The sequence below is a fragment of the Macaca mulatta genome, chromosome 15 (genome assembly GCF_049350105.2).
Source record: "Macaca mulatta isolate MMU2019108-1 chromosome 15, T2T-MMU8v2.0, whole genome shotgun sequence".
Classification (NCBI taxonomy): domain Eukaryota; kingdom Metazoa; phylum Chordata; class Mammalia; order Primates; family Cercopithecidae; genus Macaca; species Macaca mulatta.
Genome location: NC_133420.1, coordinates 61,188,239 through 61,208,981, shown reverse-complemented (window position 1 = coordinate 61,208,981; position 20,743 = coordinate 61,188,239). Strand labels below are relative to the sequence as shown.

The window sequence follows — 20,743 nt, the reverse complement described above, 5'->3', positions numbered from 1 at the left end:
TTACACAGCATTTGAGTCCAGAGGACACCTGATATTGACTTAGTGACATAATCTTTTTTTTTAACTTTTTATTACCAGAAATTTTAAATATGCACAAAAATAGACATTATAATGAACCCCTTTGTGCCAGCAGCTTCCAGCTTAAGTAATTATCAACACTTGCTGTTCCTGGTAACATAACTTGGAATCTTATTTCCTCCTAGGAAACTGGAGGAGACACACACTACAACCAGAATGATCATTTCAAATTGCAAACTGCATTGTGTCAACTGCCCTCCTTCTCCCTCAAGACTCTTTAATAGAATCCTTTGCTTCTGGGATGAAGATGGAGCAGAGTTCCTACCCCAGACCTGGAGAGCTGTCTCTAGACTTCTTTTAAGTGAGAGAAAAGTACACTTCTCTTGTTTAAGCCACTTTTATTTTGGGTTTTCTCTGATGTCAGTAGTTCTCAAAACTGGCTACACGATGGAATCAATGGAGGGGCTTAAATACAAAATGAAACAACAACAAAACCAGATAACCCAGAACAACACCCAGGGATTCCTAGCAATGTGGAGTGTTGCTCAGGTGTTTCCAAAGGCTCTCCAGGTGGTGCTGATGCACAGGAATAGTTGAGAACCACTGTTTCATTATATGCATCCAATCTAACTCTAACTGATACAGGTTCGGCTGAAAGGTCATCTTCTCCCAAGAAGTCTGGGGAGGAACTCAGGGCTCCCTCTTCTGTTTCCACAGAGCTTGGTGCTAATCTTTATTAATTGTATCAGGCTGGGCATGGTGAAGGATACCTGTAATCCCAACACTTTGGGAGGCTGAGTCAGGAGGATTGATTGAGCCCAGCAGTTTGAGACCAGCCTGGGTAATATGGTGAGACCCTATCTCTAAGAAAAATTTTAAGATTAGCCGAGTGTGGTGGAGGTCAGAAATTCAAAGTGTCTCCCTGAGCTAAAATCAAGGTTTTGGCAGAGACGAGTTTCTTCTAGAGATACTGGGGGAGAAGCCAGTCCCTTGCCTTTTCCAACTGCTTGCATTTGTTGTCTTGTGACGGCATCACCTGACCTCTGCTTCCATCCCCACATTTCTTTCTCTGACTCCTGCTTCCCTTTGATAAGGACCCTTGTGATTACATTAGGCCCTAGCTATACAATCTAGAAAATCTCCCACCTCCAGATCATTAACTACAATATCCGCTTTTGCCATGTAAGTGAATGTCTTCATAGGTACCAGGTGTTAGGACATGGGCGTCTTTAGGGGCCATTATTCTGTCTACCACAATCAGTGTACATAGGGTGAAGCAGTAGGGAGTGGTGAGGCCTGTGGCAAACTGGAAAATGAAAGCCCTGCCTAAAGGGGGCATCTACTAAGAGCATCTCTAGTTGAGACACTGTTCCATATCCGTGTGTAGGCCTAATGGTACTAAGTCTTCCAATGTTTCAAGAAAAACTAGAAATGTACATTTTAAATATAAAATATCTCAATGTTTAAGCATTAGAAAGCATAAAACGGAAAAAAAAAAAACCCACAACTCTGCTGGGGTCAAATAGAACACATATGCTGGCTTGAGACTTGGGCTACCCATTTGTGGTGTCTAGTCTGGAGCTTCTTCCTCACTAGGACAGTTAAGGCAGCATTAATTTATTTTGTGCTGCTTGTCACCTTGTCAGTGGGAGAAGAGACAGGCAGGGGTGAAGCCCAGGCTCTCTCTCAGGCCCCAGGGTGGTGTTGGTATATCCCTTCCATTTACCACCCACGTTCCTCCCTTGACCTCTGTCCAAACTCCTCCCAAACTCCTCCTCATCTCTCCAGCAAGATGGAGCTCCCAAGGCTGCAAGTGGCTCTGCCTTCAATTACTGTTTAGTTCATTTGCATGTGGCTTTTCTCCTTGACCTTGGACATGAGGAGGGGAGCCACAGCCAGGGCAGTGTAGTAAAAGCTGAGTCTTTTGCTCTGCTGGGGTGAACTCTTAACTGTGCTTTACAGGTGCCATTGCCACACATAAGCACTGCAACAGTCTTCTCTCCCTGCCCCACCAGCCCCCAACCTCCTCCTCCTCTCAGTTGGGTCTTCCTTAGTCTCAATGATGCTGCCAGTTAAGGTGTGGTCAGGAAAATGGAAACCACTCTAGGTGTTTTGAGTAGGAAGAGATTAATATTAACACAAGTGGTGGGAGGCTGGGAAGTGAGGGGCACTAAGCCATTGTTAAGAAATCTGGAAATGCTAAGGTTATAGGGAGGCTACTGCCAGTGTTCTCTGCAGCCCATAGCCCTGAACTGAGTCCTCCTTAGGGGGACCTTCAAAGCCCTGAGTAGAAACCCACCTCTGCAGATGCCCACACACCAGCTGCATGCTCTGCTTCCAGGCCAGTGTTATTTGTGTGATTGTGCAAGAGCTTGGCTTCTAGTCTGCACTTGGATACTAATCCCCTAATCCCTTTCCAAAGGGACCTTGGGCAAATCCCTTTTCCTTTTTGGGTCTCAGTTTCTTCAACTATAAGAATGAGGTGAAGGGGAAGGAAGACAGAGAGGGAAGAGAACTGAGTTTGAGGCAAATACTCAGGGGTTGGTTTTGTTCAACAACATTCAGACTTGCTCATGTTCACAGAGAGTAAGCTTCACTTAGGGGATCACTTAGGAAAAAAGAAAAAGGTATATATTGGTTTGATTTTTAAATGCATCTTTATTTTTAAATTTCCATTTCCTGCAAATGTCTCAGTGTCTTGACCTAGTCTTCCCTCTTCTGTTCAAATACAGTAAATGATTATGCTCAGTGTAGAAGAAACAGTGCAGCTTGCATGTCCTTTTGTTTGGAATCTAGCTGATCTGTTCGTCATTCTCAGAGCTCAATTCTTCTTCAGTAACTTCCTAGACATATAAGGCTCTGCAATGCTGAAGGATAGAAATCGCTTCTCTTCTCCCACCAGCCCAGTGTAAACACATCCCTGGACGACACTGACCTGACTGTGGCTTGTGTTATCTCACCCTTTCCCCTTCACTCCACACAGGCTCCACGTCTAATATCCTTACAAAGGGCCTGGATCTATTTTGCTAATTAAAAAGCTGAATTCATTACATTCCTAGAAAATAGTCAACCCTCTGCAAAAATAATTTGTGCATTTTACCTTTAACTACTGCAATTCGTTCTTCTCTCCAAACTATAAATGTCAAGCACGGTGGAAGGTTCTTTTTTTTGTTTTTTTGAGGGGGTAAATACCTTGCAACAGGACCACTTTGGTGAGTTCTGATGCCAGTCACAGCTTAGAAAGTGTCAAGGGTGGGCATGCTGGATAGAATCTCTCAGAATTGAGAATTGAGTGAGGAACTTAGTTTTGTAGGTGTTTTGAGTAGGAAGAGATTAATATTAACACAAGTGGTGGGAGGCTGGGAAGTGAAGGGCACTAAGCCACTGTCAAGAAATCTGGAAATGCTAAGATTATAGGGAGGCTACTACCAGTGTTCTCTGCAGCCCATAGCCCTGAACTGAGTCCTCCTTAGGGGGGCCTTCAAAGCCTTGGGTAGAAACCCACCTCTGCAGATGCAACACATTTGCAGGTGAAGTCACTTTCTGGAAATAACCATGACAGAGTCATAGACTCCTCAGAAACCACTTAGGCCAGTGCTTCCCAAATATGGTTATATATCAGAAGCATATGAGAAACTTGGCCAGGCGCAGTAGCTCATGCCTGTAATCCCTGCACTTTGGGAGGCTAAGGGGGTGAATCACTTGAGGTCAGGAGTTTGAGACCAGCCGGGTCAACATGGTGAAACCCTGTCTCTACTAAAAATACAAAAATTAGCTGGGCATGGTGGCATGTGCCTGTAGTCCCAGCTACTCAGGAGTCTGAGGCAGGAGACTCAGTTGAATTGGGGAGGCGGAGGCTGCAGTGAGCCGAGATGGTGCCGTTTTACTCCAGCCTGGGTGACAGAGCAAGACTCCATCTCAAAACAAAACAACAACAACAACAACAGTGTCGTCCAGGGATGTGTTTACACTGGGCTGATAGGAGAAGAGAAGCAATTTCTATCCTTCAGCATTGCAGAGCCTTATATGTCTAGGAAGTTACTGAAGAAGAATTGAGCTCTGAGAATGACGAACAGATCAGCTAGATTCCAAACAAAAGGACATGCAAGCTGCACTGTTTCTTCTACACTGAGCATAATCATTTACTGTATTTGAACAGAAGAGGGAAGACTAGGTCAAGACACTGAGACATTTGCAGGAAATGGAAATTTAAAAATAAAGATGCATTTAAAAATCAAACCAATATATACCTTTTTCTTTTTTCCTAAGTGATCCCCTAAGTGAAGCTTACTCTCTGTGAACATGAGCAAGTCTGAATGTTGTTGAACAAAACCAACCCCTGAGTATTTGCCTCAAACTCAGTTCTCTTCCCTCTCTGTCTTCCTTCCCCTTCACCTCACTCTTATAGTTGAAGAAACTGAGACCCAAAAAGGAAAAGGGATTTGCCCAAGGTCCCTTTGGAAAGGGATTAGGGGATTAGTATCCAAGTGCAGACTAGAAGCCAAGCTCTTGCACAATCACACAAATAACACTGGCCTGGAAGCAGAGCATGCAGCTGGTGTGTGGGCATCTACAGAGGTGGGTTTCTACCCAAGGCTTTGAAGGTCCCCCTAAGGAGGACTCAGTTCAGGGCTATGGGCTGCAGAGAACACTGGTAGTAGCCTCCCTATAATCTTAGCATTTCCAGATTTCTTGACAGTGGCTTAGTGCCCTTCACTTCCCAGCCTCCCGCCACTTGTGTTAATATTAATCTCTTCCTACTCAAAACACCTACAAAACTAAGTTTCTCACTCAATTCTGATGTACAACTAAGTTTGGGAGCCCCTTGTCTAGCTCTTATCTGAACTAGGATTTTGCCAAATGGTTATCTGTCCTTCCCTGTACTCCTCCAGTGATGAGAGGCCCACTGCCTTTCAAGGGAGGCCTCCCAGCCTTAGCCAGCTCTGCTTTGTCTGGGAGTTATTCCTCTGTATTCTTCACTGGTCTGGCTCTGCCTTCTAGGACCTCACAGATCCTGTCTGGTTTTGCCCTTCAGAGAATCGGAGGGCACAGCTTTGTCTTTCAAGTTCTAAAGGGTGAACATCCCAGATCCTTCAGCTGCTCCTCAAAGGGCACAGCCTCCAACCTTGCCCCATGGGGGACACTTCCTGTCTGCAACTGGCCTCTCAGATCTGCCACAGTTTCCAATGCACTCTGACATGAGGACTGATATTCACTTTGCCATAAACTCACTCCCTCTATCAATGAGGCCTCTTAAGGACTGGTCAGTTAATCATTAAGTCAATCAATCCTGGAGTGCTATGCCAAGTGCCCAAGGGGAACTAGGCTGTTCACGTGCTGTGGGGAAGGCAGGAGGGCCTTGGCAAGGGGCTGATGCGGTTGCTGGAGAAACCCGAGGAAAGCATGGACATCAAGCTGATAATATGTCAATCACAATGCCTTCATGGAGGGCTAACTTTTGCAGCAAGGGCTATGAACATCCTAAGGATGATATGGAAGCAAAAGATTCCATAGAGATGTAGCTTAAAGAAAGAACTAAGTGAATTAGGTGCAAGCAGTTGCATGTGAACACCCTAGATAGATGGAGAGGCAGGGATTTAATAAAGGGAATTGGGTGCTCACAGAGCTGCTGCAAGTGTGGGAGGCAGAAGCAAGCCTTAGCCAGACCCGGACTGACTCTCAGGACAATATGGACATGGCCCACCAGCCTCGTGACTGTCTGAGGCCACTTCAGACAATCTCCTGCAGCCTCCATTCAAAGAGCAGGAAGCCAGGTCAAGGAGCGACTACAGCCACAGCGGCCAGTCCACAGCCAGGAAGCTGGAGAAGGGACAAGGAATGCTGCCGCAGAACGTCTCGTATCTCTGCTCTCCTGCTAGTGCCGCCCTACAGGGGCAGGACAATACCCTCCAACGCGTGCCCGCCTTCCACATCCGGCAGAGTACTACTGATTAACAGCATCTAGTCCACATCCAGAACTCTAACTGCAAATGAGGCTGGGAAACATGGCAGTTAGCGTTTGGACCACCCTAGCCAGAAGGAAGGTGCAGTGAGGGTGGAGTGAGTGAGATGCGTGTTCAGTGCTCCATCTTGGCAACCTTTATAGCAACAAAATGGAGACAATTAAATATCCAACAGTTTACCCCTACAACAGAATTCTATGCCACCTTGGAGAGGATAATGTCATCTGTAATTAGTGCTAGGAGAGAACTTCAAAATACACCGCTAAGTGTTTAAATTTTTTTACAGCAGCACAACAGAGGTTGCTACATGATTTTATTTTTATTAAAATAATTCTTGAAAGATGCAGAGGAAACAATACCAGCAGGACGAACACCCAACCATAATAATGGTGACCGTGGGTGAAGAGATTACAGGTGATCTTTTTCTTCTTTTTTCATCCTTTCCTGTGTTTTCCAAGCTTTCTACACTGTGCATACATTCTTTTTGTCCTTAGAACAAAAATGTACTTTGAAAAATGCCCAAATACAAAATCTTCTTAAAGGAACTGAAGAAAGGGGCAGTGAAAGTGGAGGACAGAAATTAGTGAATCCCGGACAAAAAAAATGAGGGACAGGCGAGGCAGAGAGGAGGTTAAGGGGAGTCTAAAGGATGGCAGTCAAGCAGCGTCTTGCAGCGGGGAGAAAGGCAAAGTGTAGTTGGGGTTCGGTCTCCGAAAACTTTGCTGTGTGACCTGGGGAAGCCCCTGTCCCTCTCTGCGTATCTCTGTTTCTGCTCCCAAACCAGTGCCTTAGGACCCTAGATCTGAGCAACGTGGACACTGGGCATGCGGAGACGCGAGGGAGGGAGAACTGAAGCGGTGCGGGCTGCCGGGGGTAGAGGGGCGGGGACCGAGAAAAAGACCGGGCTGGGCGAGGGAGGAGCGGCCTTGGCCGGTGGCAGGACGTAGGCAGCGCCCCAGGCGCAGGCGGAGCCTCACTGGCCTCTGGGTCCCAGGCTGCGCGGAGGCGGGACCTGCGGCCAGCCCTAGGCGGCCCGCTGGACAGAGCTGGGAGGGCCAGGGCCTGAAGCCGAGCTTGATCCTGAACCTAAGCCCAAGCCTGCTGCAGGTAACTAACGCGGGTCTTCCCTCGGCTCCCCCGGGAAGCCGCAGCTCCCGGCGCCGCGTGGGGGCTTTCCTCTCTGGGTCCCGGCGTCCCCATCTGGGGGCTGGCCTTTCCGCCGTTGTGAGAGGTGACAATGTGCTAGGAGCCCTCACTCTCTGCGCCTCCTCGGCCTCCGGCCTCGGCGTCCACTTTGGCGGCGCTTGGGGAGCCCTTCAGCCGGCCACGGCACCGTGGGAGCCCTTCTCTGGGCTGGCTGAGGCCGGAGCCTCCTTCGTCTGCTTGCCGGGAGGTGTGGAGTGAGAAGCGCGGGCGGGAACCCCTGCTTTCCGGCTGGCGCGGGCGCGGGCTCGGCGGGCCCAGCACACGGAGCGGCCGGCTGGCATCGCCGGTCCAGGGCAGTGAGGGGCTTAGCACCCGGGCCAGCAGCTGCGGAGGTTGCACCGGGTCCCCCAGCAGTGCTGGCCGGCCGACGCCGCACTCAAATTCTCGCTGGGCCTTAGCTGCCTCCCGGCGGGGCGGGACTCTGGACCTGCAACCCGCCATGTCCAAGCCCCTCTCCTACGGTGGGCTCCCGCACTGCCTGAGCCTCCCCGACGGGCGCCGCCCCCTGCTCGGTGGCGCGGGGTCCCATCGACAGCCCAAGGGCTCAGGAGTGCAGGCGCGGCTCGGGACTGGCGGGTAGCTCCGCCTGCAGCCCGGGTGCAGCCTGATCCACTGGGTGAAGCCAGCTGGGCTCCTGAATTGGATGGGGACTTGGAGAACTTTTATATCTAGCTGGAGTTTCATATGTGCACCAATCAGCACTCTGTGTGTAGCTCAGGGCTTGTGAATACACCAATTGGTACTCTGTATCTAGCTAACGTAATGGAGACTTGGGAGGACTAGCACTCTGTGACTCTGTATCTAGCTCAAGGATTGTAAACGCACCAGTCAGCACTTTGTGTCTAGCTCAAGGTTTGTAAATACACCAGTTGGTACTCTGTATCTAGCTAACTCTGTATCTAGCTAACTAGCACTTTGTGACTCTGTGTCTAGCTCAAGGATTGTAAACGCACCAATCAGCACTGTCAAAACAGACCAATCAGCTCTCTGTAAAATGGGCCAATCAGCAGGATGTGGGTGGGGCCAGATAAGGGAATAAAAGCAGGCTGCCAGAGCCAGCGAGTAGCAACACCCTCAGGTTTATTTGCACTCTGTGGAAGCGTTTTTCTTTCGCTTTTTGCAACAAAACTTGGTGCTGTTCAGTCTTTGGGTCCACGCTGCCTTTATGAGGTGTAACACTCACCACAAAGGTCTGCAGTTTCACTTCTGAAGCTAGCGAGACCATGAACCCACCAGGAAGAATGAACAACTCCAGACGCGCTGCCTTTAAAAGCTGTAACACTCACCACGACAGTCTGCAGCTTTACTCCTGACAGCGAGACCACCCACCAGAAGGAAGACGATCCAGACACATCTGAAAGTCTGAAGGAGCAGACTCCAGACACACCATCTTTAAGAACTGTAACACTCACACCGCGAGGGTCCGTGGCTTCATTCTTGAAGTCAGTGAGACCAAGAACCCACCAATTCCGGACACAGTTGCATGGTAGGACTCTCTCCACACCCCCTAATCCCAGCCCCTGCCTCTAGGTGACGGTACAGGGGCTCCGAGGACACAGACGCCCCCAGACCTTCCCACGTTAGCTCAACTTCAACACTCCTGCCCACTCGGCCCACTCCAACAGAGGGCTCCTGACCATAGCCCCGAGGCTTGGACAAACCCAGAGGCTGCGCCCTTTCCCCCACAGACGGGGTGAGATGGGCGCTGCCGCAGTCCTCGCGGATAGAGAAGGTCCGGTCCTTCCCGCAGTGAATGAACTGTAAAAAATTGCCCATATTCTGGAGGATGTGCAAAGTTAGGCCTGTGGAAATCTGGAGTGAGGCTCCTATACTTTCTTGCTGTGCGTCCTCGGTGAGTCCCTGAACCTCGCTGGTGCCCAGCCTTCTTGCAAAATGGGGGTCATCATCGACCCTGATCAGTTAGGGGCTGAGAGAGGCTTGGCAAATTTCCCTTGAGAAGACGGCCTGCAAACTGTAAAGCATGATGCTCTCTGAGCTGTGATCTTCCTATCTGCAAGTGGAGGCCCCGGCAGGGACCCCATATAGGCCCCAAGAGTTGGAACAGCCTTTGTGTGACTGCAAAGGTTTGCCAGCCTTGGCCTATGACCACCTCTCCTGACTGCTTCACCCCTCCAATCCTTACCCCATGGATTGGTGACTCCCCTTTCCCCTACCTCCTTTTGGTCTCCTCACCCTCAGAGCCAGGCCTGTTGTTGGCAAGGGCGCTCTGTCCCAGCATATGGCAAAGTCGTGAGCTAAATGGAACCCTGGGGCACCCCTGGCAGATCTACTGACTCAGCTTCCCCCTGTGGGATATGATGAGGTTTCTCTTCAAATAATCTTATCAATCTTTTATTCTTTAATTCATAGTAGCTCCCCACCCTTTTTTTTTTTTTTTCATTTTTTTCCTTTTTGCCTTTGTTAGATGCCCAGGCACGCCACAGTACCAAGCGTTATCAGCACCAGCTCACATTCCTTTGCTTATTTGGAAAGAGGACTAACTTTCTAGCTCATGACAGACACCCCTTTCCCTTTCTCTCCACTTTCTTTTACATGCCCACTCTATCTAAAAAAATCAAATGTTTAGCCAACCGGGATTAGTTTAGATTGTACGACCCGACCCCAGCCAATGGGGAAAGGGTACAGGGGCAGGACTTGCATCAGGAATAAAGGCTCTTGTGCCCCTTTGTTCAGGTGTGCTCTCATGGCCAAGGAGGCACCCGTCTGTGCAGAAGTGAAATTGCTTTGCTAAGAATCCTTTGTTCGAGTGTTCAATTTCCTTAGGATTTTGAGCTTTATTTGTAACACCCCCAAGGGGAAGGGAAACTTCCTTGGTCAGCATTGATGATGATTATTATTTTTTTTAGATACAGTCTTGCTCTGTTATCCAGGCTGGAGTGCAGTGGCACAATCATGGCTCACTGCAGACTCAACCTCCTGGGCTCAAGTGTTTCCCCCTACCTCAGCCTCCCAAGCAGCTAGAACTACAGGCATGCACCACTATGCTCGGCAAATTTATTTTTATTTTTTTGTAGAGACAGAGTTCTTGCTGTGTGCTCAGGCTGGTCTCAAACTCCTGGCCTCAAGCAATCCTCCCATTTCGGCCTCCCAAAGCATTACCAGCGTAAGCCACCATGCCTATCACGTTGATTTTTATGGGGCTGGGGACCTACATGGAGCCTTGCTTTCCTGATTGAGTTTTTTGTTCCTCTGCCTGCCCGGGGGTGGAGGGTGAGAGGCTGGGGGTGAAGGGACAGGCAGGTGCAATTCCATTTTACTGCTGGGTGGAGCAAGATTCATGAGATATCAAAGGCAGAGAGATTCAAATTCTGACTGAAGAATAACTGCTTCAACTAATCTGGGAACGTTACACTCCGTTTAATTTTCATTTAATATGTATTATCCGCTGTTTTAAGTTTTATAACAGTAGTTGTTTTAACGAAGTCTACACTTCTCAGAGTTGTAGCTTTTCTTCTTAGCTGCCTCCTGACTTGCTGTACTTCTGGGAAAGCTGAAAAGGCTATGCTGAGACCTGTGGTTGGGGGGTGCTGGGCTAGGTCACTTTCTGAGGCACGGCCAGTCCTGATGTCCTGAGTGGAACTTGCCAGGGTTTTTATATGCAAGACATCATTCAACATAACCCCATGAGGCATTTCACATGTGGGGGAACTGAGGCACAGAGGTGAAGTGAAGCAGGTCCCTCTCAGAGAACAACTGTGTCCAAGTCTCTTTGATTTCTACTCAAGTCTTAGTCAATTCTTAGACAGCCTTTGTGGCAATTTCAGTGTTTCCTCAGTGTATCATTCAGTACTATGTGCTGAGCCACTGCTCTGTAGCAGGCATATCTCTAGGCTCGGGGACATAGCGATGAATGAAACAGAAAAATAACTTCCTGTGCTCATGGAGCTTGCATTTTATTGGGGGGAGACAGACAGACATAGAAGCCTGTAAAGATAGTATTTGGGATGTGAGATAGAGAAGCAGTAAAGCAGGGTAGGGGGGACAGAGAGTGTTGGGGTGGGAAGAGTTGCAGTTTTATAAAGGGTGGTCAGGGAAGATCTTGCTGAGACAGTGGCTTTTGAGACCCAGCAGAGGTGAGGGAGTGAGCTGAGGATAGGCAGGACGTGATAGAGTTGGCCCAGAGAGTTCATCAGGGCCCTCACAGCTCTTACAGTCTATGTTTCTAGAGGTGACAATCCTTAATGCTGGAATCTTGGAATGTCTGAGCTGGTGGGCCCTTGCGTGCTGCCACCTGCCTTATCCCCACCTTTTCACCCTGGTTTCTTTTGTCCCTCTCCAGAGTGGTCAGCATGCTGCGCTTCCTGGCACCCCGGCTGCTTTGCCTGCAGGGCAGGACTGCCCGGTACTCCTCGGCAGCAGCCCTCCCAAGCCCCATTCTGAACCCAGGCATCTCCTACAACCAGCTGTTCATCAACAACGAATGGCAAGATGCAGTCAGCAAGAAGACTTTCCCGACGGTCAACCCTACCACCGGGGAGGTCATCGGGCACGTGGCTGAAGGTGACCGGGCTGATGTGGATCTGGCCGTGAAAGCAGCCCGGGAGGCCTTCCGCTTGGGGTCCCCATGGCGCCGGATGGATGCCTCTGAGCGGGGCCGGCTGCTGAACCGCCTGGCAGACCTAGTGGAGCGGGATCGAGTCTACTTGGCCTCACTGGAGACCTTGGACAATGGGAAGCCTTTTCAAGAGTCTTACGCCTTGGACTTGGATGAGGTCATCAAGGTGTATCGGTACTTTGCCGGCTGGGCTGACAAGTGGCATGGCAAGACGATCCCCATGGATGGTGAGCATTTCTGCTTCACCCGGCATGAGCCCGTTGGTGTCTGTGGCCAGATCATCCCATGGAACTTTCCCTTGGTAATGCAGGGTTGGAAACTCGCCCCGGCGCTTGCCACAGGCAACACTGTGGTTATGAAGGTGGCAGAGCAGACACCCCTCTCTGCCCTGTATGTGGCCTCCCTCATCAAGGAGGCGGGCTTTCCCCCTGGGGTGGTGAACATCATCACGGGCTATGGCCCAACAGCAGGTGCGGCCATCGCGCAGCACATGGATGTTGACAAAGTTGCCTTCACCGGTTCCACCGAGGTAGGCCACCTGATCCAGAAAGCAGCTGGCGATTCCAACCTCAAGAGAGTCACCCTGGAGCTGGGCGGCAAGAGCCCCAGCATCGTGCTGGCCGATGCTGACATGGAGCACGCCGTAGAGCAGTGCCACGAAGCCCTGTTCTTCAACATGGGCCAGTGCTGCTGTGCTGGCTCCCGGACCTTTGTGGAAGAATCCATCTACAATGAGTTTCTCGAGAGAACCGTGGAGAAAGCAAAGCAGAGGAAAGTGGGGAACCCCTTTGAGCTGGACACCCAGCAGGGGCCTCAGGTGGACAAGGAGCAGTTTGAACGAGTCCTAGGCTACATCCAACTTGGCCAGAAGGAGGGTGCAAAACTGCTCTGTGGTGGAGAGCGTTTTGGGGAGCGTGGTTTCTTCATCAAGCCTACTGTCTTTGGTGGCGTGCAGGATGACATGAGGATCGCCAAAGAGGAGATCTTTGGGCCTGTGCAGCCCCTGTTCAAGTTCAAGAAGATTGAGGAGGTGATTGAGAGGGCCAACAACACTAGGTATGGCCTGGCTGCGGCTGTGTTCACCCGGGACCTGGACAAGGCCATGTACTTCACCCAGGCACTCCAGGCCGGGACCGTGTGGGTAAACACCTACAACATCGTCACCTGCCACACGCCATTTGGAGGGTTTAAGGAATCTGGAAACGGGAGGGAGCTGGGTGAGGATGGGCTTAAGGCCTACACAGAGGTGAAGACGGTCACCATCAAAGTTCTTCAGAAGAACTCGTAAGAGCAACTGTCAGGGAGGCCCAGTCCCAGTCCAGCAATTCCACAACCACCTTGACCAATGCTTGCCAAACTGTTTTAAAGCCAAGAACACCCTTTATTTGTTCCAAATTAACTCTTAGAAGAAACCCCACAAATAAAGCAATTCAGTCAAGGCTGTTCTATTTAAAGCAGTGATGGGGACCAGGCTCAGAGTTCTACCTATCCAACCTCCAGCCACAGCCCCCTTGGGGGCCCATGAGTTGCTTGCATGAACTCTTAGGCGTCTCTGGAAGACAGATTAAAAACCAATGATCTGTAATTTGTAGCTCTTCCTGCTGATCCAGGGACTTTCCCATGGGTTGACTTGATGGTTTAGTGGATTGACTCAACTCAGACATAGGCTTGGAAAGTGTTAGGGCTTTTGAACTAGGTGGATACCAAATCTCGGCCCCACTCTTCATTGGCTTAACCTAAAAACCAAAGGTGTTTTTCCTTGTCTGTGTGCCAGTTGCTGGCTGTTTTAGTTGCTTGCCCTTCATTTTGCTACTGATTTTCCTTAATTTGTGGGAAGGAGTAGACAAAGAATATGCTTATATAATTACAATTGTAAAGTAAACCCAAACACCCCAAATGTCCATTATCTGATGAGTGGATTAATAAAATGTTTGCATAGAATATTCCTTGGACTACTCAGCCATAAAAAGGAATGAAGCACTGACACACCCTGCGACATCAGTGAACCCTGAAAACATCCTTCTCAGTGAAACAAACCAGAGAGGTGTACAAGGCTACAGATTGTATTCCATTTATATGAAATATACAGCTAGGCAAATCCATAGAGATGGAACATAGATTAGTGGTTGCCAGGGGATAGAGGAGTAACTGCTAGTGAGCATAGGATTTATTTTTGGGAGGTTTTGAAAATGTTCTGGAATTGAACAATAGTAGTGGTTGCACGATTTGGTAAAAATACTATAAAACTATGGAATTGTTTAATTATGGTGTATGAATTAATTTTTTTCTTTTATTTCTTTTTTTTTTTTTTTTTTTTTTGGACACGGAGTCTCACTCTGTCACCCAGGCTGGAGTGCAGTGGTGTGATCTCGTCTCACTGCAACCTCCGCCTCCCAGGTTCAAGCGATTCTCCTGTCTCAGCCTCCTGAGTAGCTGGGATTATAGGTGCACGCCATCACACCTGGCTAATTTTTGTATTTTTAGTAGAGATGAGGTTTCGGCATTTTGAGCAGGCTGATCTTGAACTCCTGACCTCAGGTGGTCCACCCACCTTGGCCTCCCAAAGTGCTGGGATTACAGGTGTGAGCCACAACACCCGGCTGTGAATTAACTTCATTTAATAAAAAAAAAAAAGTATACATTCTGTGAACAAATCCATTTTGTCTCCATATTGTCCTGCTGCTGAACATTTTGTAGAGTGTGGGGGATTGAAGGGACCCAGGTGGTCTAGTCAACCCCCAGTCAGGTGCGAAAGTCCCCTCCCCAATGTTTCTGTTTTTGTTTTCTCTTGGATGGGGACAAAGTGCAACTGTAAGACCCATAGAGAAAAACTCTGGTTCCTGCTCAGAGTGGGCCCATCTTGTTGGACTTGTTTCCACAGCCCCCCACCCCTTCCAAACCACACCACCCTTCCAGCCAAGCCCAGCATGGGGGCCACCTCGACATGCTGGGGCTTTCCAGAGTTTCAAACCTCAGAGTTCATAATGTCCATTGTTAGTCTTGCTATGTTCATTCCCCAACTGATGGGAGTGAAGGCAAATCCAACCAGCCAGGCCACAACATAGAAGCAGAATGCCGAGTCTCCCTCTGTTGGTCCACCTTTCTAGACCATGCTGCTTACAAGTCACCTTACATTCAGATCCCCCCCATTCCTGTAAATACACACCCCAGTCATCTCTGCCTCCCGGCCTTAAGCAGTCCTCCCATCTGTGTCTCCCAAGTAGCTGGGACTACAGGCACCACCATGCCTGGCTAATTTTTTTTTTTTTTTTTGTATTTTTCGTAGAGATGGGGTTTCACCATATTTCCCAGGCTGGTCTCAAACTCCTGGTCTCAAGCAACCCTCCTGCCACAGGCTCCCAAAGTGTTGGGATTACAGGCGTGAGCCACCATGCCTGGCTCCAGTCAACTCTTAAACATCCTATTGTCTTACCTAGGCAACATGAAGATTTTGTTTATTACCATAATTTGGGTTTGGCTGGAAACTGCTGCTTGAGGGTTCAGGGTTTGTCTGGTTCCCTCACCTCCCTTCCTAGGACCTCCTTTCTACACCATTTGTCTACAGCTGAGGTGACCCTGACATTCCCCCATAGCGCACCTTCTACAGATTTCTCTTGGAGGCTGTTGACACCTCTGTTGCACAGCAGTGAAAGTTTCTCAAAAACGCACTGGGACATGGAAGTGGGTGGGTGGGTGTCTCTAATGATTAACGTGCAACATCACAATATTTTAACAAATCCATTCCTTATTTAAGTTTCAGTACTCCTTAACCAAAGAGGAGCTCTGTAGACAGTGTTCCAGTATGGAGTGGGATTGGAAAAGACAGTCTTCAAGGTCTCTTGTTTTGAGCCCTGAAATTCTGTGAGGAGCCATAGGTCAGATTGTTAATAAGCTCAGCCATTATGGCTCCTCCACCCATTTTTAAATTCTTTTAAAAATGATTGATTGATTGACTGATTGAGATAGGGTCTCATTCTGTCGTCCAGGCTGGAGTATAGTGGCATGATCATGGCGCACTGCAGCCGCCACCTCTTGGGTTCAAGCAATCCTCGCACCTAGCCTCCTGAGTAGCTGGGCCTACAGGCATGCGTCATGATGCCTGGCCGATTTGTGTGTTTTTTGAAGAGACAGGGTTTTGTCTCATAGCCCAAGCTGGTCTTGAAGTCCTGGGTTCAAATGATCTGCCCACCTTGATCTCCCAAAGTGCTGGGATTACAGGCATGAGCCACCAAGCACAGTCCCCTCCACTCATTTTACCATTGTGCTGAATGCACAGACTTGTGAGCAGGGAGGTTTAACTGCGTGTCCTCATTCAGGCCAGACACTGCCCACCAGACCCACACTTGGAGGGAGATGTTGCAATTCTGGGGCTTCCATCCACTCAGCAAACTCTCACCAAGATCTTACTCTGTGAACACTATGCCAGACACCTTGCCATGCTATGCCTCACAACCATCCTATAAAGCAGGTAGTGGAATAGTGGAGTTACCTCTCCACTTATTTTTCAGATGAGGAAATGGAAGTGGAGAGGTTTAATAAGTAACTCTTCTGGAATCAGTTCCCCGTGAACATGCACGAGGGACCAGAGAGCAGGGCATACTGGCAAGCACATGGAACCAACCCTCCAAGCCTGGAGAACCCACAGCAAAGCCCAGCAAGCCCTACACACCCAGCCAGCCACTAGCACAGTGGATGCATCAGAGCTGCTGCTCAGTCCCACGGGTTGTCTTCAGACCCGGGGCCATTTAGGAACTTTCATTTGGGTTGGCTGCATTCTGGGTGTGAGGCTGACCTCTGGTGGTCACCTGGTTCATTAATTCACACAAGTAGCTCTTTGGTTTAAGAAAAAACAAAGGGGTCGGGGGCGATGGTCCAGCTATTGTTGGGGGAAAGAGAATTGAGAAGACAGTCCCTTCCCTGCAGGAGCTCACAGCTGGGCAGGGGAGACAATTACAGAGCCAGGTGGAAAGTGCAGTGAGAAGTACAGAGGCCATGAGATCATGAGTGGAAAGCAAGCATCTGTATCAAGCACACACGGTGAGCCACCTCCCTTCATGCTTCTTTTTTTTTTTTTTTTTAATTTTGAGATGGAGTCTCGCTCTGTCTACCAGGCTGGAGTGCAGTGGCACAATCTTGGCTCACTGCAACCTCTGCCTCCTGGATGCGTCCTGAGTAGCTGGGATTACAAGCACACACCACCACCACACTCGGCTAATTTTTGTATTTTAGTAGAGACGGGGTTTCACTTTATAACTGCCATCAGGGCACTCAATAGTATTCTTCTGCACTTGATAGACATCGAGCCCGGGAGGTGTTCAGCAGTGAGTGGAGCCAGGCTTAAGCTCAGGTCCTCTGACTCTGCCGCACACCACTGCTTTGCAGGGCTCCCAGCTCAGCTCACAGGCCCGGTGGGAGTGGGCATGGGGTCCTGCTAAATGACTAGCAGGGGACCAGAGGGATAAGGGAAGGATGCTGCTGGAGTCTGAGAAATGTGGAGGGTTGGAGGAAGGGCAAGTTTTCCCACGAGGAGGAAAGAGGCAAGGAGGAAAATCATGGGGGCGGGGGCAGGCAGGGGCTGGACTGTGAAGGGGCTTGTGTGTCCTTCCAGAAGCTCACACTTGGTCTAGCAATGGGAGCGTGCTTTTTGGTTTTGCTTTTGTTTTTTTAAACAGGGTCTCCCTCTGCCACAAAGGCTGGAGCGCAGTTGCTTGATCATAGCTCACTACAGCTTCAAACTCCTGGGCTCAAGCCATCCTCCCACCTGAGCCTCCCAAATAACTGGGACTACAGGTGTGTGCCACCATGCTGGGTTAATTTTTTTAACATTTTGTAGAGATAGGGGACATCTTGCTATGTAGCCCAGGCTAGTCTTGAACTCCTGGCCTCAAGCAATCCTCCTGCCTCAGCCACCCAAAGTGCTGAGATTACAGGTGTGAGCCACCATGTCTGGCTGCCCCCGAGGGCTTTTAAAGGAAAGTGATAGGATCACATTAGATTTTTGAAGCTGGCTCTGCATCAATGTGGAGGATAGATTGAGGGAGTTGACCTGGAGTCGGCACCTCTCAGGACATTGTTGCTTGTGCCCAAAGTTATGCTGGCGCACCAGGGTGTGGGGTGGGGGCAGAGCCTGGACAACCAGAAGGCAGGCTTCAGAGCATGATGATGGATGGACAACTTGGCACAAGAGAGGAGAGAAAGTTGGGTAACCTCATGTTTCTGGCTGCAGTCACCACGTGGGGGGTGGTGCCAGCCACTGCAACCACCCTGGAGGTTACACGTTTAGGGACACAGTGGGACTCTTACTTATTTATTCCTTTGTTTAACACATTTTATGGAATGTCGACTATGTGCTAGGAACTATTCTAGGGGCAGAGGATACAGCAGGAAACTAAAAAAAAAAAAAAAAAAAAAAAAAATCCTGAACATCCTTTCTGATAGAAGAGACAGACCATATGAAAAATAGGTGAAATCGTTAGTCTGTCAGGAGGTGAAGAGTATGATGGAGAATAATAGTGCTGGGAAGGGAATCGGGAAGTGGGTGGGATGGAGTAGACATTGTAATTTTCAGTAAGGTGCTCAGAGGTCGTCTCACCGAAGAGATGACAAAGGAACTGAAAGAGACAGGAGCATGCCTGGAGGCTCCTGGAACACAGGAGAAGGCCAGGTGACTGGCATGGAGCAAGCCAGGTGGGAAAGTAGGACAGAGAAGTCACAGCCTGAGTGGGGGCAGAGGGCTAGTGTTTGGAGGTCACCGTGTGGATGGACTGATGAGGGCCTTTACTCTGAGAAAGGAGCCACCAGAGGTTTTTGAGCACAGCAGCGACATGCCATGACTTGTTTTGGGGCTAATCACTGGGGCTGCTATGTTGAGAACAGATTGTAAGGGGAGCAAAATCACTTGACCTTAAGAATGCCAATGAGGAGGAGCAGGAGGAAGACCCAGGAGAGAGGAGGCAGGAAGTCAAGGAAGGCGGATACTTTCCAGGGGAGGGAGACTCCAGCAAAGCCTGAGGCTCCCAAGAGGTCAAGTAGGATGAGCACTGAGCAGTGTCCCTGGCGGCAGCCACCAGGACTCCTTGTAGACCTTGGTAAGAGCAGTTGGTGGAGTTGGGCACAGAAGCCAGATCAGCCTGGGTTGAGAGTGTCACTTAATCCTCCCAAGCCCCAGTGATCTGTACATTAATCCTGGAGTTAGGAAGACCCTCAAGGGAAAACAAGAAGTCCTGGTATGAGGCCCTTTGAGAGCCTCTGGTGCATCCCACCTCACTTAGCTGGAAATGTGGACAGAGCAATTTGTCCCAGCCAAGGTTTTTCCCATGTGTATGAGCATAATGTTAGTTGCCACAATGAATAAACCCCAAATTTGAGGGTTCAATACAATGACGATTTAGTTTTGCTTATGTAACAATCTAATGCAGGTACCTGGCAAATTGGCATTTTCCTTCCACGTGGAGATTCAGGGACACAGGTTCCTTTCATCTTGTAGTCCCACCGTCTACAATGGTTCCTAACCTTTTTTTTCTTTTTTATTTTTGAGACAGAGCCTTGCTCTGTTGCCCAGGTTGGAGTACAGTGGTGCGATCTTGACTCACTGCAACCTCTGCCTCCTGGGTTCAAGCAATTGTCCCTGCCTCAGCCTCCCGAGTAGCTGAGATTACAGTCGCCCACCACCATGCCTGACTAATTTTTGTATTTCACTATGTGGGCCAGGCTGGTCTCGAACTCCTGACCTCAGGTGATTCCCCCACCTTGGCCTGTCAGAGTGCTGGGATTACAGGCGTGAATCACTGCGCCTGGCCTGTTCTTAACCACTTTTATGTTTTGTATTCCTTTGAAGAGCTAATCAAAGCAATAGACCTTTTCACCATGAAAAGGATGTACACGTGCACATGCACACAGTTTGCACGCTCTCAAGGAGTTCACAGAATCTGTGAATCTACCCGTAGAACCCCAAGGGGTCTAGGGATCCAGGTGAAAACGCTGTCCGGGGCCTCAGAGACCTCCGTGTCAGCTGGCAAATGGGGAAGATAGTGCAGAAATGGCACAGTGACTTTTTGAAAGCCCTGGGCTCTGCATGGAACACATCACTTCTACTCACATTTCACCAGCTACATGACCCAGCCTAGGTGCAAGAGGAGGCAGGAAGTATAGTCTGTGACAGGACAGTTCAACACTGTGGAAGACCCTAGATTTTGCTGGTAGCTCGCCCCGGTTCTGCCGCCTGTGGCACGTCCATGGAGATGTGCCAACAGGAGACTGCTTCTGACAAGGACGCTTTTTGAGTTTAATGCTCTCGTGGGCCATTTGCTGCCTCCCATCCAGCCGTGCTCATGCTGTTCCTTTTCCTTGGAGCCCTACTTAAGGGTCACCCCCTCCAGGACGGTTCCTCTGAACTTCTCATTTAAGCAATCTCACCCTTTGAGCTAACCTTTTGTGCTAACAGCTGTGGCAGCACATGCTCTCTTAGCCTCTGAAGAGGTCTCTGGGCACCCTTCATTTGGTCTTCTGCTGAGGCAGCTCTCGTTGGTTGAAACGGATCTAATGTTTCTGTCCTGCTAGACTGTGCCTCACATACTCTGAGCATGTTTGATTTCTCTCCCAGCCCTCTGCCTCCAGCACACAGCCCTCCAAGATCTGTGCAGAACACACAGTGCGTGGCCATTCACACATGGGGCTCTCAGAGCAACAGGCCAGGGCAGGGATGCCCCCCTTCCCGGATTGAAGAGGAAATGGAGGCCGTAAGAGTTGATGGAAGTGACCCAGCCTTGCAGTCTGTGACAGGGCTTGACCTTGGTTCTGGGTCTTCCAACTCTAAAGCTAGTCCCCTTTCCACCCAAGCAAGAGCTGCCTACACCTTCAACCGCAGAGAGACAGGGGCACACCCCCTGGCACCACAAGCAGCCTCTGTGCCGGAGCTGAGACTCCGAGGTCTGTGAGCAGTTGTAGACCCTTCGCTACCTGGCGATGCCTGGTGCACTGG

At 49.6% G+C, this 20,743-nt stretch overlaps 1 protein-coding gene and 1 long non-coding RNA gene across 5 annotated transcripts in view; both read left to right on the top strand.

The window, feature by feature from the left end:
• Positions 1 to 20,743, top strand: part of LOC144334622 (uncharacterized) — a 377,237-nt gene that overhangs the window by 353,365 nt on the left and 3,129 nt on the right. The window lies entirely within an intron of this gene.
• On the top strand, positions 6,794 to 14,025 carry ALDH1B1 (aldehyde dehydrogenase 1 family member B1). 4 transcript variants are annotated; one of them, XM_077965692.1, is made up of 3 exons: positions 6,899 to 7,088; positions 10,223 to 10,311; positions 11,488 to 14,025. In XM_077965692.1, the coding sequence occupies exon 3, from the start codon at positions 11,498 to 11,500 to the stop codon at positions 13,049 to 13,051; it is 1,554 nt and encodes a 517-aa protein (XP_077821818.1). In that variant the 5' UTR covers positions 6,899 to 7,088; positions 10,223 to 10,311; positions 11,488 to 11,497; the 3' UTR covers positions 13,052 to 14,025. The 4 variants fall into 4 exon arrangements, with proteins under 4 accessions (XP_001114412.2, XP_077821818.1, XP_077821817.1 ...); XM_077965690.1 differs by lacking the exon at positions 6,899 to 7,088 and adding an exon at positions 8,375 to 8,673; XM_001114412.5 differs by lacking the exon at positions 10,223 to 10,311 and having other exon boundaries at positions 6,794 to 7,088.